The 26192-nt window shown below is 40.6% G+C and overlaps 3 protein-coding genes across 3 annotated transcripts; all 3 read right to left on the bottom strand.

The window, feature by feature from the left end:
- Window positions 1-1149: 1149 nt before the first annotated feature.
- LOC137290664 (proprotein convertase subtilisin/kexin type 5-like) lies at window positions 1150-9528 on the bottom strand. Its single transcript, XM_067821747.1, has 8 exons — window positions 9418-9528; window positions 6447-6514; window positions 5571-5756; window positions 5027-5242; window positions 4199-4387; window positions 2890-3099; window positions 1831-2050; window positions 1150-1291 (listed from the first exon to the last, which is right to left on the bottom strand). The coding sequence occupies exons 1-7, from the start codon at window positions 9459-9461 to the stop codon at window positions 1842-1844; spliced, it is 1122 nt and encodes a 373-aa protein (XP_067677848.1). The 5' UTR covers window positions 9462-9528; the 3' UTR covers window positions 1150-1291; window positions 1831-1841.
- Window positions 9529-11796: 2268 nt separating this feature from the next.
- LOC137290674 (uncharacterized) lies at window positions 11797-15016 on the bottom strand. The gene is made up of 4 exons (XM_067821757.1): window positions 14815-15016; window positions 14575-14650; window positions 13805-13991; window positions 11797-12971 (listed from the first exon to the last, which is right to left on the bottom strand). Exons 2-4 carry the CDS (start codon window positions 14630-14632, stop codon window positions 12791-12793), a joined length of 426 nt encoding a protein of 141 aa, XP_067677858.1. The 5' UTR covers window positions 14633-14650; window positions 14815-15016; the 3' UTR covers window positions 11797-12790.
- Window positions 15017-22743: 7727 nt separating this feature from the next.
- LOC137272021 (uncharacterized) lies at window positions 22744-24718 on the bottom strand. The gene is made up of 3 exons (XM_067804397.1): window positions 24661-24718; window positions 23889-24075; window positions 22744-22924 (listed from the first exon to the last, which is right to left on the bottom strand). Exons 1-3 carry the CDS (start codon window positions 24716-24718, stop codon window positions 22744-22746), a joined length of 426 nt encoding a protein of 141 aa, XP_067660498.1.
- Window positions 24719-26192: the final 1474 nt, after the last annotated feature.

Consider the following 26192-nt stretch of genomic DNA (forward strand, 5'->3'; position numbering starts at 1 on the left):
TATTTAATTTTTCATCCTTAGCACACATACATAACAGCTGCATGATTATTTTTGCCAAATCCCTTGTGAGAGAGAGGCCACAGTGCGGAGAGTGTCTAGATTTTTGTGAGTCCAGAATTAAATTGTGACGTGTTACAGACTCACTCTCGCATGGCCATCCGTCCACCCATACACACACACCCATCCACCCATATATGCACACCCATCCACCCATGTACACAAACACGAATGAATGCATGAATGAATAGGTCGGTCAGAAGCCGCGATGTGGCGGAATATTGCTAAAAGCACCGTAAAACCATGCCCACTGACTGACTGAAGTCAGACACATGGTATCCGACCAATTCGATGCAATGAGTGGAGACACTAGAATCGGAGCTATGGTTGTCGATTGTAACACATACGTTCATTACCCTTACTTTTGTCGAATTCGGATCGGTTAATAGCCAAAGTATGCGAAACCATGCAGACGGATTTGCCAGGGTGCACGGACCGTACACCCCGTCAAATCTTTCACATGGCCTTCCACATGTGTTGTACAAATGACCTTGACTTTACATGGAATGTGGCGGTCAAACGGATGATCTCTGCGAAATTTTAGAGTTGACGTTTACAACTGTGAGTATGCACAGAGTAATAAAACTGTTGTCATGATTTCGTATTTGTTTGTGCCAATACATGTGACCTCAACATACAATGTTTCTGTATTTCACTTGTATAATAAACCCTTCACTTGTCGTTTAATAAAACCTCAAATTTGATCATTTTCCTGCGCCCCAGGACGTGCGTACTTTGCAAGGGTCTTACACTCCCATACAGCCTTTCAAACCACCGTGCGTGTAACTAATACTGTATACTAGAATAGGAACCCCTGAAGGTCCGGGGTAGAATAACCTTCAGCAACCCATGCTTGCGATAAAAGACGACCATGGATCGGGCAGTCAGGCTCGCTCATGTCATCGCTTCCCAATTGCGCAGATCGATGCTCATGTTGTTGATCACTGGGTTGTCTGGTCCAGACTCGATTATTTACAGACCGCCGCCATATAGCTGGAATACTGCTTTTGGTTTAAAACTAAACTCACTCACTAGAATAGGTTGGTCAGGATTAACACTTACAAATGTATGCAATTGTGTAAAATAAATAGGTATGTCTTATGCAAACTTGTTTATTTACAAAACGTTGTGACAATATTTCACAGTTGTTGGGCAGTGTCTAGGTAATGGAGGCAGCCGGTTGAGGCTGGGGTTATGTCCCTTGGATGTTCACGGATGTCAGTCACAGGCACATCTGAAAACATGTTTGTCAGTTAATCTTTATCATAGAATCGGTTGAACCTCTAAACAGGAAAATATTTCTTGTTACAGTCACTATCACTACTACATCACTATAACTACCACGACAAACACCACCTCCTTATCCCTATCACACCCACCACATCAACGCCGCCAATACCACTAGTAACATGACTATCACGATCACCACCACCACTACTTGTACACCAAACAAGCTTATATTTATCGGGATGATGTGACAGTCTACAGATAACAACCACTTGTATATCGCAGTCGAGATGCGAAATGAAGTACCTTAACGTCCGTAATTACCGTTGTTTATTCTGTATGTTTTCCTCATAAGTGGAACCCTTAGAGTCAGGCATCATATTGTTAGCAGTTAAATGTCTATCTCAATCAACCACCGCGGTATCCACGGGTATAATCCCAAATATAACACGTGATACGTTGGACCACATCCTAACTGACATTCTAACGTACTATGTTCTGTTTAAATCTATTTTCCCAGGTAATATTAGATTACTCCTGGCTTACTCTTTTGTGTATTATGGCTCAAAAGTGAGGTAGACAGATCCCGGACACGTGGTGGATTGTCCCTGGCAACGTTTGACGGCGTCGTCCCAGACGGTTTTGGCAGGGCAGGGCATGACGAAGGTATTGCCATTGGAGCAGATGGTGTACACGTTGCAGCCCTTACAGGACTGGTAGTCTCCGTCGGTCATTCCGGTGCAGTTTGTGATGCAGGGGTACTTGCCTGAATATAAGAGTAAGTGGGTGGATTTAGTTTCACAGAAACCGGAAATGAGCTTTATATATCTTCGCATGTTTGTGGGGTTTACCCACTGGGCTACCCCACCAACCCTCCTGAATACAAGAAGCACGAAATTGCGTGAAATGCCCGCACATGTGTGCGGATGCATTTAATATATTGCTTGTACGCTGATATACTAAGCCGATGTTCAATAGACATGGAAACGTCAATTTTATCCTCACATTACAAATGTTACTGGAATGGACGTGGAAAGATTGCAAACTTACAAAAGATTGCGGACCATACCTCCACTTATAAATGAACCAATATATTTCCAGCAACCATAAACATGGTCTATATTTTCTGTCGTCCGACAATTCACAATGGGTATCCATATTGGTTGGACACAAAGCGTTTTGATGCAATGTTGTACTGAAACTAGTGACCCTACCGAAGTGATTACCATAAGTTTGGATGACCCTCACTACCGTCTTTATCACAATATGCAATGAGCTTCCCAGAAGGACAAATTCCAAAGGCGCTCCATATTTGGTCCATTTTCAGTTTTAGAAGCGCTCGCAGAGAAGCCCTATTTTTGGTGACCCCAACACTGCTTTGCCCTGACCTGACATGCAATGCGAACCAAATTGCCCTCTATTCTCCTATCCTACCGCCCCGCAGAAACTACCGTACCTTATCCTGCCCTTTCCTGCTAAACAACAACGTGCCGGCCTCCTCCCCTCCACCTCGCTGCCCAGTCACGCAAACCGGACTACCTTCAACTCTCCTCCTCTATCCTGTCACTCAACCTGCCCTGCACACCTTGCATGCACGATACTTACGCATTACGGACAGACCACCTTGGAGTTGTTTTGGTGTACATGTTTTCGATGTTTTTTCACAAAGCTTCAGTGAATCGTCCCATAGAAAACCGCTCGCACACTTGATGTCGTCAGTAAGTTTGCCGCCGACGCATTTAGCGTGGACCTTACAGCTGGAACAGGACTGGTAGGTCAGATCGGGTCTCCCGGTACAGTTCTTCATGCATGGTTCTGAAACAAAAACATGGGACACTGTAGACTGTTTATTTATTCTTTAGGTATATGACGGCGGCCAAATATTTATTCTGCACGTGATTACAAAGCAGGAAGCCTATTTGTGGTACCCCAACGGTGCTGTTGCAAGAATACTGCCGGGGGCAATATAAAATCATATTCACTGTCTCGTGCTTGTGTAGACCTCAACAGAAACCCTTGCTCATCAGACATCAGACGCATGGCCAGTGCTTGTTTTCACTCATCAGTAGTCATTTTCTAAATATCCACCCTCCGCCATAACTCCGTCACATCCAATACCTAGAGATTATTACAAGAGCAAGTGTGCATATGACTTACACGAAACGAGTGTGAACGTTTCTATTCAAAACATAATTGTCACGAGTCTCATATGACACACCTGCTCGTCTATTATTCATTTTACTCGTGTATACTTGCATTGTAAAACACGATAATCACGCATGAGCCTATCTCGTCACAGGCCGACGAAATACAGAAATAATGGCTGCTTGGCAAAAGTGATATGTGCACATGCGCACATGTTATATATATATGACACTGTACCTGTTTCACCACAGGGGTAATAATAACGGACACGTTCTGACATAACTCACTCATGGACTACCCATGAACATATTTTTGTTTGTTTTTAAACGATTCACTCAGGTATAGTCAACGACAGTCTGGACCAGACAATCCAGTGACCGACAGCATGAACATCTATCTACTTATATGTATCACGCAGGCAAGCATTATTTACTCCAGAAAGGCTGAAAATTCGACTCCTGTGTCGCCTCTAACGACAATAAGCGTATCGGTCTCCAGAATTGGGATGCGATGACATGTAACAAGCAGCAAACGAGACTGACCAAGCATGGATGAGAGTCCGAATTCTGAACGGGACTCAACCCAACAAAAGTACGAGACTCTGTACTTGAATAAGAGCATGTAATCACACATTAATTAATACATGGGGTGCAGAAGACCAATTTTGACACGGATCTCCACGGGTTATGAACATATATTTCCGCCATATAGCTGGAATACTGCTGAGCAGGGCGTTGCACAACAACCGACCAACCAGTAATACATGTACCTCCTGAGGGGCATGTTGTTGACGACCATTCACATCGTTTGTAGAAATCGTCCCATACAGTCTTGGACGGACAGGTCCTGTTGTCGAACAGTCGACCGTTAGCGCATGTGGCGAACACATTGCATCCTATACAAGACTGATAATCGCCGTTGGGAAGTCCGTCACAGCTCGAGACACACCGTTTGGAGGCTACAACAGTGAGTGAGTGAGTGAGTGAGTGAGTGAGTGAGTGAGTGGGTGAGTGAGTGAGTGAGTGAGTGAGTGAGTGAGTGAGTGAGTGAGTGAGTTTTTATGCCAATGTGGGTTTCGCACACTGTACGGCGTAACGGGCCAAGGCTTTGTAACAACGCTATTCCCTTACGCTGCAACATATTTTCAAGACTACTTTCTTGTGACTCGGGCACATTTATTACAAATGAAAGCCACAAACAAAGAACACAATCAGAAACAAGGATTCGGATGTTTGATCCACCGCTGGACCAACATCTGGTCCGAAAATGAAAATATCTAAACCAAGAACAAAAACCGATCTGTCATTATACAACATTATGCACATTTTATGGACTTGTAAGAGTTGTATTGAAATCTTTATCTCAGGGTCTGTGGCAAAGGCGAATATGACGCCAGTAATTTGTCAAACACGGACAAGGACCCTGTTCACATATTTACATTAATATAACGTCTTAACGCAAAGAACATTATTGCAAACACGTGACATTCATTTATGCAGAGTTATGTCCCTTTCAAGTGTGTTCATATGCTGATTACAATGTTTTCCTAATGCAATAGAATCGATTAATTTATTATTTCAGTTTTATTTTTCTGTACCTGGAGCAGGACCAGGAGAAGGACCAGGGGAAGGCCCAGGGCAGGTGGAGGAGTGCTTCTCGCATCTCTTCAGAGAATCGTCCCAAAATGTGCCTGGAGAGCATTTGCTGATGCAGATTCGCCGTTGACGACAGGATGCATACAGGGAGCATCCCTCGCATGACTGGTAGTTACCATCAGGTAGAGCTGTGCAGTTCGTTATACAGGGGCTGCGACCTGAAAATAGTCAGACCTTGACAGTGCACCACTTCAGTTTAATTTCACACCACACTTTACTAAATGTAAAAATTAAAAAAATGCATTCCTAAACAACGATGAGAGTTCTGTGGATATACAGCGTCTTTAATATTAATATGAGCAACGTCTCTAAATTCGTAGAAGTTTTTTTTAAATATCACGGCCTTCTGGACACGTCGACGACATCCGCAGGCAACGTGTCACTTCATCGTCCCACATCGTCCCTTACCGTTCAACACCGTCCTACTAGGGACCCGCCTATATACATGCAAATAAATTTGAACAAAAATATGTTTAAAATACCCACGCCCTCCTGGACACGTCGACGAAGTCCGCTGGCACCGTTTCACCTGATCATCCCAAACCGTCCCGCAGGGGCACCCGAGTTGAAAGTTGAACCCGTAGTAGCAGACGGTGAACTGACGACAGCTAATACACGACTGATATTTACCGTTGGGTATACCTTTGCAACTTTTCACGCAGCGTGTGTCGCCTGTGCAAACAAAAAAGCAACAAACAAAAAACATTAAAAATACGATACGTATGTTTACAGGTGACATCAATGCTAGAGAAAAGTATCTCATCAACAGTACGTCTTGTTATCTTATCTCATGTTTTAATAATATAACAATAGCGGCTGTCCAATGACAGTGTTCTTTTCGTTACATGAGTGAAATATCTGATGCCAATTTCTGGTGTCCCCTGCACTGATATTGCTGGAATAGTGTTAAACAGCAGCGTCAAGTCCGATTAACTAACCCACACACTTTAACGGAGGAGAACATGAACTTAAGCAGAGTGAGTTAATGAGTGAGTGAGTGAGTGAGTGAGTGAGTTAACATTTAACGTCACATCGGCAATATTTCAGCCATATCGTGACGAGAACATTTAACACTAAAATGAAATATATGTATACTATACAAAAACCTGTCGACAATGGACAGTAAAAACACTAGAATATCACAGACATGAATATAAAACCAGCATGAAAAACTAAAACATTGTAATTAAAGAAGACAATACATTATAAAACACGGGCTATAGATCGCCAACAACCGAAGGTAAATCACCATACTAGGGAAGCACAATATTGAAGCCAACGTTTATCATTGCTGTTAGTCGCCGTTCCAAGTTTGAATCTGCAGTCAACATTCGGATACGAATATCACTGTTGCCGACATACCTGACACCGCGCATTTCACCAGCAGCATCACACCAACGACATATACAACCCCGGCCATGTTGTGAGGTCTGCAACAAGGAAGTGTGTTCTCATAAGCATTAGTGTCAGTAAACATTTGAAGTCACACCAGCAGCAATTCAGCCATGTTGTAAATAAAATCTAACGATTGATAAAGACAACTTCCTCAGCTGTTGAGGAATTATATGTGTGTATTCTGTTTACTCAAAAGATATGAGATATGTTCTGGATTGTATACTTTGATGTAAACACGAAACGTCAACCAGATAACAACCACGATCATGCTAAAGAATTGTGACAATTATATGACTGATCACTGAAAATCAGCAAAATAAGTTCATTATAATAGGAATAGGGCAGCACCTTTTTAGGTATGTGTTAACCATCACTAAACCGATGCGCTGATATTTTGTTCCTTATTTCCGCCATCAGAAACTTCCTACCAATTGCTTCCTGCCTGTATCAGTGCGGAAGGTTATTACAGTCACACGCGTTGCAAGCCATGTTTCGTGTAAGTCCGATACGTTGCAAAGGTTTATATTTTAATATTATTTAGGGCTTGCCCAATCTTTTTAGTAACAATCAGGCGTAAGCATTTTTTTTCTTTTTGGTAGATTCGACCCTGATAGCTCGAGGACAGACCGACAAGAAAACAAGGGTTTTTGACACGGCCATAGGTAGGAAAACGAACATGTATCACATAAATGTGTAACGACGACCAGCTGGTGCCAGTGGTAATACAATGTACATTCCAGCTACGTCCCCTTGATCAGAACGTTTTGTCGTGAAAGAAATGCGATTTAATTTTTTCTCTCGTCTCTAACTGAATGTTGATAAGTGGCCTTCTGTATTTGTACAAATACGAGAAAATGGAGCACCTCTAGAATCCCCCACCATTACTTATACAGGTGTACGTAAAATCAACTATAAAAATGTAGAATTAGCTCATTTTAAAAAAAATAATGCCAGTGTTTGCGTCTATCCAACGCATTGCTGTTCTCTGGCGTCAAGCAACGCTATTGTGTATGAATCGACTGCAGTGAAAACCGGATATATGACAGATCCATATGCTGACAGTGGTGACCTTTCTCACACTGTGGGGGCTTGTTCTGTTAAAATTACTATTTTTATTAATTAATTCTAAGGATTCGCTGTATATAATTTTGGTTCACTGAGGCTGGAATCGGCAAACCGACGAGTATGAGTGAAAAGAGTGAGTGAGTAATTTTGAACAAACCTAAAGATATCATGGATATGATGTAACTTTCTCTTGGACTGTCTACTGTCAATACTTGCACTGAACATAACAGTTGTTTTGCATATATACAGATATGTCCAAACATATTTATAAAGTTTGGTTCTGAAGAGTATGCACAGATTTTTCAATTTTGGACAAAGCAACATTTACAATAAACAAAAACAACTGAAATAGTTTGGTCAAACAGCAGGAGAAATAACATTTTGTGAAAATAATGAAGTCCTTTTATCATCAGAAAGCAGGAAATTGCATCTGAGAGTATCTAATTATGAAACATTCCCACGGGAACAAGCCCATGCGCCTTCTCGATCATCGCGATTTCGAACGTGGATAGTGCGTGGATAGTTTGAATCGAATTCGATACAAACGAAGCACAAACATGAAACAGCAAAAGTCCCGTTATAAGATATTAGTAAGCATCCTGGCAGAACAGAAATATATTTACACAAAAAACCGATCGAAACAAAAGGCTTCTTGATAGTCGAATTTCACAATTCATTGCTACAGATCGAGATCTATGAATAATGTATTGCCTGTTTATTGTCTCCTACTCCACTCTGCTGAACCTCAACGATGTGATATGTAGATACTAAGCCATCTCAATCAGCTAAACGCTCTTGGAAAAGACAGTATGCATAAAGAAACTGGACTTGAACGACAAATACCAACAAGGCCAAAACCTTTACTTACGCGGTACCCTAAAGACAACGTCATCGAATGACAGTATACTTTCATTTGCACGTCAGTTGATCTGACGTTGACCTCTTAACAATCGCATTTCGATCCAACCATCCTATTCTACCACGGGACCTTCACGGGTCGCGTGTGTATTGAATTTATGGTAATATTTCAAATTGTATACCGCCAATAATTAGCTCATTTGCCTAAAGGTGCTTTGCTCTCCCCTCCGTCACTGGATGTCAATGTCACACGATACATCGTATTATCAATATCATCTCCTTGGGGACCATACAAAAATGAATGAAAATACAGTGTTGTGTTAAATGGAAGTAGAATTGTGTGTGTGAGTTTAGGTTTAGCAATATTCCAGCAATATCACTTGGAAGGGCTCCACACACTCTACCCATTTGGGAAATTGAACAATGATCTTCGACCGGACGAGCGAACACTTTATCCACTAGCTTTCCCTACCATCCAGACGTGGAAATGAAAAAGCATCAAATGTATATAAGACCAATATATTTTTTAAAGATATCGTTAATATTTAATAACAACGTTATGAGAAATATGTAAGCTATGAGGTATTCCAGCGATATCACGACGAGAAACCTCCAAACTAATCCTTTGTCTCTGACTTTACATCGTTTTGATAATAATAATAGAAAAAAACCCATTCAAATCAAACAAAAGTCAAGTGTGATGGAAAGTTTTAAAATTTAGGAAATCTAGACCTGCTTCATTTGGGACTACAACATTGCCGGGAGTGACAGGGCGTATCGAAAATGTTGTGGTTTAGAGCCTGGGAGTCAGTCTAATCCATGTCTCAGAAGTTTTCCACTCACCTTAAAACCTATAAACGGTCGCCTAAAAATACAAAAGTGTGGGAACGGGGAACCGACCTCACACTCACAGGGTGCTGGTGTGACCGGGGGAGGCAACTCCACACAGCACGGTGCCTGAGATAAATAGGCCATGCGTTGCTCCTGACACAAAGATATGAAACATGCACGTTACCTGTTGCGTTTCTGTGTGGAGACGAGGTTTGTAAATACGTACATGGTCGTTACCTTTATATATTGTTTTTTAATATCACGTCATGCTGTTATTAGCATAAAAATATCCCATGACTCTAATCCCGTGATACACATGTGTAGAGATGGTATGGTATTTCCGATGACAAGCAACGTCACTCATTATTTCCGGTGTTTCGCTGAAGTAATATTAACTTGCACGACGTACTGTACAAACATTACTTGGATGTATTTAGATTTCGTAAAACATCTGGAGTTGGATGATTATCGTATGACTGATTTAGTATGTCCGCTTATATGAGGGACTTAAAATCGAATTTCCTATGATGACTGCGAACCAATTATAGAAGAAGAACGTGGACTTGAGTGAGGAAGACATGCGGTGTGGGTGGTGTGGATGGGCAGGAGGAGGCAGATGTTTGCTCCCATTATTTGTCCAATTTGCTAGATACGTGAACATCCGGATTACAGTAGGTCTTCAGCAACCTATGCATGCCACAAAAGGCGACCATGCTTGTCGTGAGAGACGACTAACGGGTAGTCAAGCTACACATATTATCGGTTCCCAAATGCTCAAATCGATGCTCGTGCAGTTGATCACTGGATTGTCCATAGCACGGCGAAGGACACCATAAATGGGCTTTAGCCATCGTGTCCCAAGCCGTGATGTTGCTGGAACATTGTAAAGCAGCGTAAAACAAAACACAGACACTTTTACTACTACATGTTCAGCTCACTAAAATTCATATTAACTCAGTCAGTTGTCAGTCAGTTGTACCCATGTGGGTAATCGAGCACGGGTCTTCGGCGCTTTAACCATTATGCTATCCACAAGTAAAATAGAACTGACGTGGTCAAACCAATGGTTGATACCGTGAGCATCGATACATGTGAGCTCACTGATACACTATTGGTACCCCCAGTACCCTAAGTAAACTAAATAATGCTGAGATGAATGCAGCTCTAAATCCAGTCACTAAGGGGGCGCACACAGCCCTGCAAAATTTGTAGTAAAGTTAAAAGAAATGCGTGTCATGCTGTGGTTTGAACGCAAAAAAAGATGGAGACAGTATCGGGCAAGGGGCAGTGTTTATCCACAGGGATGGGGCACAAACACTGAGAGAAACGCTTTCTTTATGAAGGAGTTTCCAATAAGAATTAGTTTCAGAACGCAGTTGTCTGGTTGGTTTGCAGGGCGTTAACAGTTCACTTAACTATTCTGATGCCATGCCATTTCGACTCAGGTACGTGCAAAAGGGCACTTTACACACATTCCACGCCTCAACTACAAGTCAGTATGATGACTTCAGTTTGCCCGCAAACATCAACCCCATTTTATCACACCTACTCAAGGATAGTGGGATTATTTGGAGTCTCTCTTTTTTAACAGAATATCTGATCCGTTTTGAGTGAACAGAAATGCTATTTTCCAAGATTATTGAATTTCACAAACACGTTCGCTTACTTAATACACTTAATTTTACATAGTACTCCCCCTCAACGTCCCCTAGTGCCGTCCTTGTACAACCCTCATGGACCCTGGAACGACCCTGAAAATCATCCGCCAAATTAACACCACCCCCCCCCCCCCCCCCCCCCCCCACACACACACACACACTCCCACACACACACCTTTACAAACCCATTTTCCTATACTATGACGTCTTTGCGGCTCATAAAGTCACACGCTGGTCAAGTGCTCGGCCCATATAGACTCATCACAACACGCCATGCGGAAATGAATTAGTCTGAGTTGAATGAGTCAGTCTTATGTACGCTGGCTTTGTTGACATTTACATGATCTATTTAAGAAACATGTAACTAGAGAGTATAATAAATAAATACTATCGCTAGGGGTGACTAAAACATTGATTGTATGAAAACATTAATAGTTATAAATAATTGAAATGAAAATATCGATAATATCGAAATGATTTTACGTTATTCAGACAAGTAAGGTTTTCTTGTACTATCATACAATGCAAACAAACGATATGAAACATTCATTTAAAAATATTGAAGGGTGAACTGTTCAATGTTCATTGAATGAAAGAATTTAGTTTTTAACAATGTTCCACCGAGGGACATCCGGAATGGGCTCGAAATATGAATCACTCTCGGGCGTGACGAGCCACCGCTTTCATCACTAGGCTGCCCAATGACCCTTTCAGTGCAGACTACTCTAGGTTTTCATTGTGACTGTCGGTGCACAGTATCAAAGTAACCTTTCATCTATCTTGGAGTTGAAGTTTCTTACACGTAACGATAGTACGTGAAACACCTCGATGCTATCTCCATGCATTAACGTTTTGAATAATCGAGCATCATTTGCCGGAAAACAATGACATGTAAAACATTGGGGTTTTTTTTAAAACAATGAGTTTATTTTGAACATTACACGCAATAAGGCTGACCACCGATATATTCATTAATGTGAATGTACAATGCATACATTGTGGGGATACAACTGAACAAAGCCATACTTCCTTAAATAGGGTGACGTAAATCACGGGTCTTGCAAGAATGGTTCAGTTCTATTTATAAAAGTATTATGAAGTTTCATTCGACAATTCAACACTGTTTTTTGTCCAAATATACAGGATGTATCAAAATAAATATTGCCAGTTTAACGTCCCGGTTTGACGCAGTGCACATAAAATAAGAAATTGAAAGTTAACCATGTAATTGTCACAATTATAATACTGATGCATGTTTGACTGATGCATGACAAAGCATGACGATGCATGAGCGTATCTATTGTTTCCTCTCATATATATTGACATAAGTATAGATCAGAGTTTTATTCTCTGGGAAATACATGCATTGTGTACATTTAGTAACAATAACAAACGCATTTATATATATATCATGATTTTAAATAAATACTGTACAATACATTCCAGTCAAAATGTTTGCGATTTAATATAAATCATATTTCCTGAATCCAATCCTACAATGACTATGTACCACAAAAATAGCAGGTCAAAGATGAGTAAAACCTTTAACAGGCACAGGTAACCGAGTAGTGGTTTAAGAAGAGCTTTTAGTGATGATGTATAGAAGGTTTAACAAGGTGGTGGTTTAAGAACTGAGTATATATTTGATGTATAAAACCTTTACCAAACACAGGTCACCCAGGTTGTGGTTTAAGAACAGATTGCAATGGTGATATAAAGAAAAAAACCTTTTTGCAATGGTGATATAAAGAAAAAACCTTTAACAAACACAGGTCACCCAGGTTGTAGTATAAGAACAGACTGAAATGGTGATATAAAGAAAACAACTTTAACCAACACAGGTCTCCTAGGTGGTGGTTTAAGAACTGAGTACAAAGTGATGTATAAAACCTTCATGTTTTAAGGACAGGTTGTGGAGGTCCTGTCACAGGTCTTGAGATTGTCGTTCCACACAAGTGTAGGTGGGCAAGGGCGGTTGTCGATGAGATGACCACCGTTACATGTGGCATAGACGTTGCAGCCGTTGCAGGATTGGTAGTCACCGTTGGAGAGGCCGCTACAGGAGCTCACACAAGGGTTTCTATAGCAGAAATAGGCACAAGTGCATGGTAGTTTCACAATATGAACGTAACTGTCACTTGTGTTTATTTTCAAAATGAGTGTAAGTGAGTGAGTTAAATTTCGGGCCGTTCTAATCAAAAGTATCACGGTCGGGGACATAAGAAATGGGCTTCATACATTGTCCCCATGTGAGGAATATAACCCGGGACTTGACGTGCCAACGGTTTAACCACAATGCTACCCCACCGCCAAGGCAGTGAAGTAAGTGAGGGTGGATTTTCGTTTCTGTTAGCAACAATCAAGCAATAGCCAACTGAGAAACACAAGACGCCCACTAAAGCAGTGTGATCGTTCGCATGAAATCCCTATCGACGTAGACACATACTCTCCTGATAAGGTTATCTTATACGAAAGTAGATGTGTAAACAAAATGAAATAAAATCATAAAGACACTCCGTGGCGACAACGCCGATTGAGGTAATGAAAATTTGCCCAAATATTTAAGTGTTAAGTTGAACACAATCTGAACATATTTCCTGGGGTCTGGAAGATAGGCTTTTGTTGGTATGGTAAACCCATGGGCTTATTTGTTTGTGGACACGGGGTCAGTTTTCTTAGGTGACAGAATTAGCTTTACAGAGTTACGTCCGTTGGGACTACAAGAAGCCTATGATTGTACTACAAGCTGATTCTGTGTCACTATTACTAATGCTGATGTGAGTCACACAAGAGGTAAAGGTTCAGTGATTTACGGTAGTTTTGTTTCATATCAAGGTTGTCCATTGTGTTGTAACTGAAACATTGTTTAAAGAGGTTCTACCATCAACATGCTCTCACAGTCACTGTACTTACGGAGGGCAGGTGGTTGAAGTCATCTCGCAGCGTTTGAGGGTATCATCCCACACTGTGCCAGCAACGCAGGGTCGGTTATCGTACATGTAACCGTTTGCACACGTTGCGTACACACTGCAACCGTTGCAGGATTGATAGTCTCCGCTAGGGCGACCTGAACAGGATGCAACGCACGGGTTGCTGGCAACTGGAAGAGAAAAAAGATTTATAATTATTTTTTTCGATGAGTTTTGTCTGATTTTAGTTTTAGGAATATTTCAGCAATATCACGGGACACAAAAACGGTTTCCATTTACTGTACCATATAGGATTCGAACCCGGGTTTTAGGCGTGACGAGCAAACGCTTTAACCACTGGGCTACCCAACCTCTCCCTTTTCGGCTAATCGATGTCAAGTAAGTTGGTTGCCTCTGTGCTTTAATTGAAGTAGTTAGTAAGCCTCAGCATTCTTTCAGTTCGCTTTTAACAGCATTTATAATCCCAGTAGCATGATCAACTCGTGTTTGTTGATTGACGAGGTGGTCAGTCTTGCTGGCTTGGTTGACACATGTCATTGTATCCCAATTGAGTAGATCGATGCTCGTGCTCTTGATCACTGGATAGTCTGATAATTTCCACACCTCCGACATTTAGGTGTAGAATTGACAAACAGAAACAATTGCAAACTGCAAGACATGGAGGGAACCACGTGAAGCCAGTACCCTTTGTGTGATAGGAGAAGACTATAACGATGAACTTACTCACCTTCCGATTAAACAAAATAAACATACCTGCAACTGCGTACAGACTGCACATAACAACGACGGCGAGGATTTGGTTGGATGCCATTCTGAATGAAGAGTGCCTCTGCGATTGGAAAATGTGTTAGTCGTTTAAGGAGTGTATAGCTAGCCTCACTAACCAGACATTCAGTCTCTTTCTCTCATCATCAAGTTAGGATATAGTCCGGAGTTACTGAACTCACTGAAGAAAATGCACGGAAACAGGAAAGAAAACATGGCAGTACTTACGACTGGGCTTGAAGGTGGTGTTCAGGAGGAGTATGATGACTTGTCAAAGTCTGCGTCAGTACTTATATACCCTGCATTGCTTATCTTGGTAGCAATGCAGATTGTTATTTCATACATAAGGCCTCAGGGAGACTCGTAACCTCAACACTCAGATAGATATAATCCGTTATCTCCCCCCGAGACATAGATCGGTGTGTTGCGTCAGGGTTATCGGAACTACGGCAACAGCTCACGGATGTGTATATCCTTTCAAGGGACTGGGCATGAGATGAAGAAGCACGGCAGGTAGTTGTGTTTACTTGTAAATACAGAAAACAATATCTAGTTTTTTCTGAAGGCAATGGAAGCATGTTGTTTGAATAAACGGCACATATTCAGTCACTGCAGTCGTTTGATAGACATGAATGTCGGTTTACAAAGCAAAATGAAGAAGACAATTAAAGAGTTTGAAAGGTATTTCATTAAAACCAAACGTCAGTGGATATTGCTTGCGTTAAAACAGTGGAAACGAGTTCACTCTCATTCATTCATTCATTCTTTCGATAACGAAATGCTATTAAGCAAATTGTTTGATTGTGTAAGGTGCTCACTTAATATACTTCGGTCATTTAATGAAAGTTCACTTAATAACTTAATCGGTGGAGGTACGTTATCAAGCATTCACCTACGCCGAAACGTCGCACTCATTGCAACAAACAGTTGACTTTACATACAGTTTGATATTCCTTAGTCTTCACAACTTTTTAAATGCCTTTCAAAGAAGTTATCCATGTCAAAAAAAAGCTATAGTGTCATCCACCGTGATGTTGCTGGAACATTGCAAAAAGCAGCATAAAACAAAACTCAGTCTGTCAGTTGTACCCATGAAGGTAATCAAACACGGGTCTTAGACGTGACGAACGTACGCTTTAACCATTATGCTCTCAACAAGTAGAATATAATTGACGCGACTAAACCAATGGTTGATACCGTGAGCATCGATACATCGAGCTCACTAATACGCTATTGGTACCCCTAATACCCCTAAGTAAAATAAATAATGCTGAAATTTATACAGCTCTAAATCCAGTCACTAAGGGGGCGCACAAAGCCCTGCAAAATTAGTAGTGCAGTTATAAGAAATGCGTTTCCTGCTGTGGTTTGAACGCAGCAAAAGGTGGAGACAGTATCAGGCGGGGGACAATGTTTATCCAAAGGGATAGAGCACAAACACTGAGAAAAACGCTTTCTTTATGAAGGAGTTTTCAATACGAATTTGCTTCAGATCGCAGTTGTCTGGCTGGTTTGCAGGGCGTTAGCAGTTCACTTAATTATTCTGGTGCCGAGCCATTTCAGGTACGTGCAAAAGGGTACTTTACACACTATCCACGCCTTAACTACAAGTCAGTGTGATGACTTCAGTATTGTCCCCATGCACCCAAACATCCATCCTATTTTATCACACCTACTTAAGAGTAACTAGATTATTTGGAGGCTCTCTGTATTGACAGAACATAGGATCTGTTGTGAGTGAACAAAAATGCTATATTCCCAGATTATTCACAAATATGTATACTTAATACACTTAATTTTACATAGTACTCTCCTCAAAGTCCCCTATTGTCCACGGAACTTACATCAGCTCCTTGTACAGTGGTCCGTATACCTGGGTTTCATCACTTTCTTGGGCGCAATGTGTCCGCCACTGTCATATTGCTGAAAAGAGGCGTAAAAGTAAAGTCACTTCCCCACCAATCCAAGACTAAATACTAGTGACTAGAGGGTGTGAGAGAGAGAGAGAGAGAGAAAGAGAAAGAGAAAGACACAGACATAGACTCTCACATTCGAGTTTGGTGTCTCTGGGCGTGTAGACGTATGTGGTGGCTGAGTGGGTTAGGTTGACTTTGTGTAGTGGCGGTTAGAAGCCTTTCTCAGAGGGTGTGGTTTCGATTCCCGGATGGAGCTTATCCCATCAAAGTACCAAAGTGTAACAGATATACAAATATGACAATTGAACTTGAGTAAAGTAAACACAGACATGTGAGTTCATGTGTTCACCATTGAGTATATTTTCTTATAGAGTGAGTGTGTGAGTTAATGTTTAAACGTCACATCGGCAATATTTCAGCCATATCGTGAAGAGAACATTTAACACTGAAATTTAATGTATGTGTATCATAAAAACCTGTCGACGAAGGACAGTAAAACAACTAGAATATCACAATTAGAATTAAAACTAGCGTGGAAAGGTAAAACTAATATTACTATTCGATCAATACAATATAAAAACAGGCTATAGATTGCCAACAACTGAAGGTAGATCACCATACTAGGGACCTTGGGGACTTATAGTATCTTTGCTTCCTGCATGAACTCTAGCTGGATTTACACCATCCCTTCAGACGTTAGCAATTTAGTCACATCTAGTCACAAATTAGAAATACACATATACTACGATTGGAAAGTCTAAATGTACTTGGAATGGTTGGGGACATACGTGCCCTCTCAGGACAATAATTTTACGGTACTTTAACCCCCCTCGAGGATACAGCCACTAACAATCTTACTTACTAATTCAAACTTCCAATCATAAAATATTCATCTATTTACAATTCATTTGACAAATCTAATTCTTTAGAAAATGCAATAATGAAATGAGAAATATTATTGTCAAAAAGATCCTTCATAATTCCTGATTTAAAATACTTATCCTTTGTGATGCAACATTCAACACAGTCAAGCAAGATATGATGGACTCTGATTCTTTCTTCACAAGGGATGCAAAAATGGAGGATCCTCACCTTTCAATAGGTATTCATTTGTATATATGGTGTGACCAATACGACATCTCTTCAAATCTGGACTGACTACTCAAGTAGGTATAACCGATATAGGATTTTATTGCATGTACATTCTTGATGCCTAACTGTGTGTCCCACTTTTTTTGGATCAGATCACGTCTATAGGATCTAATCGTAGCTTTATAATGAGAGTATAGAATAAGAAGTGGTGTCACAGATTTGTTGAGTGCTGCCTTAGCAGCAAGATCAGGCATTGTGTTACCAGCAATGCCTACATGGCTTGGTAACCAACAAAAGACGATGTCGTATTGGCCAGTAGCACGACCATTCTATAATTCAATAATTTCTATTAAAAGTGGACGTTTAGAAGAAAGATTCTTAATAGCATGAAGGCAAGAAAGAGAGTCTGAATAGATTATATATTGTTTATGTTTAGAGTGCCTTTGAATATTGTTAAGAACCGTTAATATGGTGTTTACTTCTGCAGTAAAAATAGAGCTGTTATCTGATATTTTAGTTGATATTCACCTAGTTCTAGCGACAGTGGTACAAGACACTGCGTCCCCGTCCTTAGACCCATCTGTAAATATGGACCTGTAATTGCTATATTTACTTTTTAATTGATTATATTCTTGTTTATACGGCAATTTGTTAGTTTCTGATTTTGTTTAAATGTAGTTAATGTTAGGTCAACTTGTGGCCACAAATAACGATCATCCACAAATCATGATTCATCTATTACATCGTTTAAAACTTTAGATAAACTGTTAATCTTTATGCAAAAAAGTGTGACAGACTACACACTGCCTTGTGGAACACCCTGATCCTGATTGTAATAATCAGACAGGGTACAACCCACACGGACGTGGAATTGTCTGTCATTAAAAAGTTATATATTCAGGCAAACGACCTCGCAAACCGAAGTCATGAAAATCTCTTAAAATGCCATATTTCTAGGTTGTGGCGTATGCTTTTTCTCGATCAAAAAGGATAGACGCAGCATGTATTTAACAAATAATTCCAGTCGCACTAGGTGATCGACAGTACTTCTGGTTTTTACGGAAACCACACTATATATATGCTATGAGGTTATTTGTTTCCAAGTACCAAACAAGTCGATAGCTAGTTAATGAAATCGGACGATAATTGGAAGGATCCATATGATCACGTCCAGTTTGGGTATTGGTATTACTGTAGGATCACGTCGTGAAGAAGTAAATTTCCCTGAAGTCCAAATATTATCAAAAATATATAAGAGCGTCTCTAAACAGGATTCTGGTAAGTACTTCAGGAGTATGTAATGTATGTTATCAGCTCCTGTAGCAGTGTCATGAGCTTGATCAAGAGCAGTATAGAGTTCATGAATAGAAAATGTTTTATTATAATCTTCTCCATTATCTGAACTGAAATTAAAAGTTCTCTTTTCTTGTTGCCTTTGATATTGCTGGAATTTAGGAACATAATTCGAAGAGGAAGAGTGTTCAGTGAGTGTTTCGCCCAGTTTATTTGCAACGTCTGATTTATCCGTAAGTAATTGATCTCCATGTTCAAGATGATGGACAGTAGATTTAGTACCTTTACCTTTAATTTTCTGGACCACGTTCCATGCCTTGGACATGGGTGTCCTAGAATTTATTTTCGATACATAATTTTGCCAAGATTGGCGTTTGTTCTGTTTAAAAGTACGTCGCTTTAGCATTTAAAATTAATTTTGAAGTTATTTAAATTATACACCATAGGATGGCGACGGAAATTATGTTCTGCCTTTGTCCTTGCCTTCCTAGCTTGTTTGCATTCATAGTTGAACCATGCGTGGTTTCCGGATATGTGTAACTACGGAGGACTTTGGAATACACTTATCAGTTATGTCATTCAGTTCATCAGAAAACCATTCGATAGCATCAGGAACATCAATAAAAAGTGCAGGTTTAAGTGTCAAGAACCAGTCTTTTTATATAAATGCCAAGTAGCCTTTTTACAAATTCCATCTTCCGATGGGGTTATAGGTTTCTATGTAGTAAGAAAATGGTCACCCCCACAAAGACTGACCATTCAAATTCATTTAGTACGTTGGAGTCCGTTATTGACAAATCAAGAGCTGAATATGTTCCTGTATCACGATGTAAATATGTGTCTGTACCATCATTGAATAAATCATTATTTAAAATAAAATCCTCTAGAATTTTACCTTTTGTTGTTTGCGGACGCACTCGCTAAGAGTAGGTTGTGGCCATTCGAATCAGTGCACATGGTTTTGTTAGTTCAATATAGAGGGATTGAAGATCAGCCAGAAGGAGAGTCGATGATGGCGGAATGTACAATGAACATAGAGTAAGTGTAATGTTCAAAGTAAGTCGCACTACGACTGCTTGGAGATTTGTTTTGAGCGTCACAGGGCTGTGGATAAAGCGATGTCTTACAAGAATGGACGTGATTATATCCTCCAGTGGCTGTATCACCTGGGGCAGAATAACAACGATATGTATTGAACTGACGTAAGTTTATAGAATCTGTTTACTTCAGATACGTTTCATGTAAACAGATCGCAGATATCGATGGTTGAAGATCCCGGTCTAATAGATGAAGTTCATGAATGTTATTTTTAAGGCCTCTGCAGTTCAACTGTAGAATGTTGGAAGAAACTATTTTTTCCAGAGGATTTCTTGGGGATCTACCCATCGCCTTTCTAGAGGGCAACATGCTATGTGCCCTGTGGGGGATGTTTTCGGACACATCCATGTTCTCCAACGATCCAAATTTGTTAAACAGCTGGACTTTGTTTGTTGAACCTATCGAGGCTCTGACACTTTGACATTTTGTTGATTTCCATTTGCTGTTTCCAAATGGGACACTCCTTTGAGAAAGATGAGTGATCTCCATCACAATTAGTACATTTTTTGAAAGTGATGTTACAGTCATCCGAGTTTTCTCACTACAGTGGGCACATGTAACAGATGATTTACGTGTATTGACACCATGACCGTATCTTTGGCATTTAAAGGAATGTAAGTATCCACATTGATGTTACAGTAGCCAGCTTTATTGATTTTGGAGCAATGGGACACGAAAAGGAAAACAGGTATGTGTTTGTTTGAAGGGTTTCATTATGTCTACATGAATAGCTAAACATTAGTGACTCTTCGGTCCTTCATCTCTGACACAATACCGAATTCTGTCATGTCAGCAAACAAGTGATCATGGTCTCGCACTATTCCTTTACCAGTGTTCAAGGTTCTGTGTGGTGAGACCAACAAAGGAATGTTCACAAACGATTCTGTCGCCATCAGGTTCTGTGTTGCTGCCATTTACTACATTCAACAAGTACAGCACCTGAACGCAGGCGTCTGATTTTGACTTCACCTGCAATTCCTTGTATTCCCTTAGAAACCGTAAGAGGGTTCAATTTAAATGGTGTTTTATCCAGAGCCAGAGTGTTACGATAAAGCGTGGCCAGTAGTCAATTGATTTTGTGGATCTTTGTTCAGTATTATCAGGATCAATATCAAGTGGACGTTTTGTCTTTTTGGTAGGGGTTTGGTATTTCATTGTTAATATTTATTGGTTCATCACTCCCTACCCACCACAGAATATCACAAGGACAATGCTAAAAACAAGCGGATCTTCAGCTTGCAGAACCAAGGATACCCGGATGATATACTCCAGCAGAAAAATTAAGAGTTTAGTCATTCCACCAGACAGGCCCATGGCCCATCGCCTTCAGGGCATAAGAATCTAGGCAAAAACATGAAAGTCTATATTGTATTGTGTATAGTCTATATTTTGCGAAGGTCCAAAATTCCGCCAAGACTTAAAAGGATATAATTTTCATTTTTTTACATTACATAATGTAACACTCAGGGCTTGGCGTGACCAGCCGATTGGTTGAACCGGGCCCATTCGACCACCCGTCTAGGTGAAGTCAGGGTGTGTCGAGCAAAGGGAACGCGGTTACAGGCTCCCAGTGCACTCAACCCCTAGACTCCCGTCCTCCACCGACACGGGGCCGCAACCCATGGCAAACGGATTGGTGGACCAAATATGCCCCCGGGTCCACAACGGGGGTGTTGGCGAGCTCTTGACGTTACCCAGGACCCACCACGAGGTGGCTCGCTACGGGTGCCTTCTCTTATAGATGCTTACAAGGCAATCAGTTATGAATTTGACTATTTTCGAATGGGCTCGAAATATGAATCAGTCTCGGGCGTGACGAGCCACCACTTTAATCACTAAATTGCCCAATAACCCTTTCAGTGCAGACTATTTTAGGCTTTCATTGTGACTGTCGTTGAACAGTATCAAAGTAACCTTTGATCTATCTTTGAGGTTAAGTTTCTTACACGTAACGATAGTACGTGAAATGCCTCCATGCTATCTCCATGCATTAACGTTTTGAGTAATCGAGCATCATTTGCCGGAAATTGACATATAAAACATTTTTTAAAAAAAGTTTATTTTGAACTTTGCACGCAATCAGGATCACAACCGACATATTCATAAATGTGAATGTACAATGCATACATTGTGGCAAACAACTGAACAAAGCCATACTACTTTAAAGAGTGTATGAATGATGCAAGAATGATTCAGTTCTATTTATGAAATATTACGAAGTTTCATTCGACATTTCAATACTGTTTTTCTTCCAAATATACAGGTTTTATCAAATTAAATATTGCCAGTTGTCCTGGTTTGACGCAGTGCATATAACATAAGAGGTTACTGGGGATGTTACAGACCACATTCAATTGAAAGTTAACCATGTAATTGCCATAATTATAATACTGATGCATGCTTGACTGATGCATGACAAAGCATGACGATGCATGAGGGTATCTATTGTTTCCTCTCATTTTATTCTCTGGGAAATACATGCTTGGTCTACATTTAGTAACAATAACAAACGCATTTATATATATCATGCTTAAATAAAATACTGTACAATACATTCCAGTCAAAATGTTTTAATAATAATAATTTAATTTGATAATAATAGGTGATATACAACACCTTTAACAAACACAGGTCACCCAGGTTGTAGTATAAGAACAGATTGAAATGATAATATAAAGAAAAAAACTTTAACCAACACAGGTCTCCTAGGTGGTGGTTTAAGAACTGAGTACAAAGTGATGTATAAAACCTTGATGTTTTAAGGGCAGGTTGTGGAGGTCCTGTCACAGGTCTTGAGATTGTCGTTCCACACAAGTGTAGGTGGGCAAGGGCGGTTGTCGATGAGATGACCACCGTTACATGTGGCATAGACGTTGCAGCCGTTGCAGGATTGGTAGTCACCGTTGGAGAGGCCGCTACAGGAGCTCACACAAGGGTTTCTATAGCAGAAATAGGTACAAGTGCATGGTAGTTTCACGATATGAACGTAACTGTCACTTAGGGTTTATTTTTGAAGTGAGTGTAACTGAGTCAGTTTACTTTTGCGCCGCTCTAATCAACATTATCACGGTTTCACCACAATGCTACTTACTTGAAGTGAGTGAGGGTGGTTTTTCGATACTGTATGCAATACTCAAGCAATAGCCAAGTGGGAAACGCAAAAAAATTATCTTCCCACAGCTACGTACGTGTAACTGATCCTGGACCCGTTCGACCTAACGGACCTTTGACCTTTGTCCTTTCAGCTGGACCCTTACATAGCAAATATGTCACGGCAGGGGACACCAGAAATGTGCTTCACACATTGCACCCACATGGAAAATAGAATCCGGGACGTCCGCGTGACAAGCGGACGCTTTAACCACTGGGCTACCTCGCCGCCAACTAAAGCAGTGTGATCGTTCGCATGAAACCGCTATCGACGTACACACGTACTCTCCAGATAAGGTTATCTTATACGAAAGTAGATGTGTAAAAAAATGAACAAAAATCATAAAGACACCCCGTAGCGACAACGCCGATTGTGGTATTGAAAATTTGCCCAAATACTTAAGTCTTGAGTTGAACACAATCTGAACATATTTCCTGGGGTCTGGAAGATAGGCTTTTGTTGGTATGGTAAACCCATGGGCTTATTTGTTTGTAGACACGGGGTCAATTTGCCTTAGGTGACGGAATTAGCTTTGCAAAGTTACGTCCATTGGGACTAATAAGAAACCTATGATTGTACTACAAGCTGATTCTGTGTCACTATTACTAATGCTGATGTGAGTCACACAAGAGGTAAAGGTTCAGTGATTTCCGGTAGTTTTGTTTCATATCAAGGTTGTCCATTGTGTTGTAACTGAAACATTGTTTAAAGCGGTACTACCATCAACAGGCTCTCACAGTCACTGTACTTACGGAGGGCAAGTGGTTGAAGTCATCTCGCAGCGTTTGAGGGTATCATCCCACACTGTGCCAGCAACGCAGGGTCGGTTATCGTACATGTAACCGTTTGCACACGTTGCGTACACATTGCAACCGTTGCAGGATTGATAGTCTCCGCTAGGGCGACCTGAACAGGATGCAACGCACGGGTTGCTGGCAACTGGAAGAGAAAAAAAGATTCATAATTATTTTTTTCGATGAGTTTTGTCTGATTTTAGTTTTAGGAATATTTCAGCAATATCACGGGACACAAAAACGGGTTCCATTTACTGTACCATATAGGAATTCGAACCCGGATCTTAGGCGTGACGAGCAAACGCTTTAACCACTGGGCTACTAAACCTCTCCCTTTTCGGCTAATCGATGTAAAGTAAGTTGGTTGTCTCTGTGCTTTAATTGAAGTAGTAAGCCTCAGCATTCTTTCAGTCCGTTTTTAGCAGCATCTATGATGCCAGTAACATGATCAACTCGTGTTTGTTGATTGACGAGGCGACTGACGGGGCAAGATGGTCAGTCTTGCTGGCTTGGTTGACAGTTGAGTAGATCGATGCTCGTGCTCTTGATCACTGGATAGTCTGATACGGACTCGATAATTTGCACACCTCCGATTTAGCTGTAGAATTGCTGACAAACAATGAGACAAGCTGCAAGACATCGGACTATGTGAAACCAATGCCTTTTGTGCGACAGGAGAAGACTAAAACGATGAACCTTCTCACCTTCCGATTAAGCAAAGTATACATACCTGCAACTGCGTACAGACTGCACATAACAACGACGGCGAGGATTTGGTTGGATGCCATTCTGAATGAAGAGTGCCTCTGCGATTGGAAAATGTGTTAGTCATTAAGTCATCAAAAAACACGTTTAACCAGCCACACTAAGAATACATTCACCATCTCTCTCACCATCAAGCTCGGATATAGTCCGAACTTACTGAGGAACATGCACGGAAACAGAAAAGAAAACATGACACTACTTACGACTTGGCTTGAAGGCGGTGTTCGGGAGGTGTATGATGACTTGTCAAAGTCTGCGTCAACACTTATATACCCTGCATTGCTTATCTTGGTAGCAATGCAGATTGTTATTTCATACATAAGGCCTCAGGGAGACTCGTAGCCTCAACACTCAGATAGATATAATCCGTTATCTCCCCCCGAGACATAGATCGGTGTGTTGCGTCAGGGTTATCGGAACTACAGCAACAGCTCACAGATGTGTATATCCTTCCAAGGCACTGGGCATGAGATGAAGAAGCACGGCAGGTAGTTGTGTTTACTTGTAAAAACAGAAAACAATATGTAGTTTTTCTGAAGGCAATGGAAGTATGTTATTTGAATAAACGGCACATAATCAAGCACTGCAGTCGTTTGATGAACATGAATGTGTTTACACAACAAAATTAAGGAGACAACTGAAGAAGTTCGAAAGGTCAAAAACCAAACGTCAATGGATATTGTTTGCGTTAACGACTAGAAACGAGTTCAGCCTCTTTCATCTTTCGATTAAGAAATGTTATTTAACATATTGTTTGATTGTTTACGTTGCTGAGTTTATGTACTTCAGTGATTTCATGAACGTTCACCTAATAACTTACTACAAAGTTGGATCACAACTATTGTGGCAGCAACTGTTGCACTTCAGTGTGGCTTTCAAGCATTTACACCAGTTTGTTTGACACTTGCTGTGTCCACACCTAACAAACCCCTGTCTACCACATACAGATGAAATGCAGTTTCATGAAATGACTGAAGCATATTGATTGTTCTTACACAAAATGACGCTAAGTGTCTGACCTTCTTAGTCATTTCACGAAATGACTGATCTCACAGTCAGATTGTAACGCATATATTTTTATCATCCAAACCAGTGTTGGACATGAGATATTGCCTGTGTGAGATCAGACATACTAGTAGATTTTGTACAATACCCCGACTGTGACCTCATGAAGTTGATGACGTCACAACCTTATGACATCGCTGCACTTCTAGTCTGATGGCAGTACTGTGTTTAGAGATGTCCATTTTTCACTGAAAACTAAGGTGTGATTTTTGATGATAAATAGAATCTCATCCTCGTGTCTTCTAATATTGCTAACATCGCTCATTGCTAAAAATAAAATAAAATAAATTATTTGCTACTCGTTGTGATATATTTCATATCAAAAGACACTCGGGTGAAAGTCTCTATATTTGAAAAAGGGCTGGCTAAAATCATTTACAATCTGATATATCTTTGATACGAAATATGACTAATGATTGTCTATTTGAACAC

Source organism: Haliotis asinina, chromosome 1 (genome assembly GCF_037392515.1).
Source record: "Haliotis asinina isolate JCU_RB_2024 chromosome 1, JCU_Hal_asi_v2, whole genome shotgun sequence".
NCBI classification, from domain to species: domain Eukaryota; kingdom Metazoa; phylum Mollusca; class Gastropoda; order Lepetellida; family Haliotidae; genus Haliotis; species Haliotis asinina.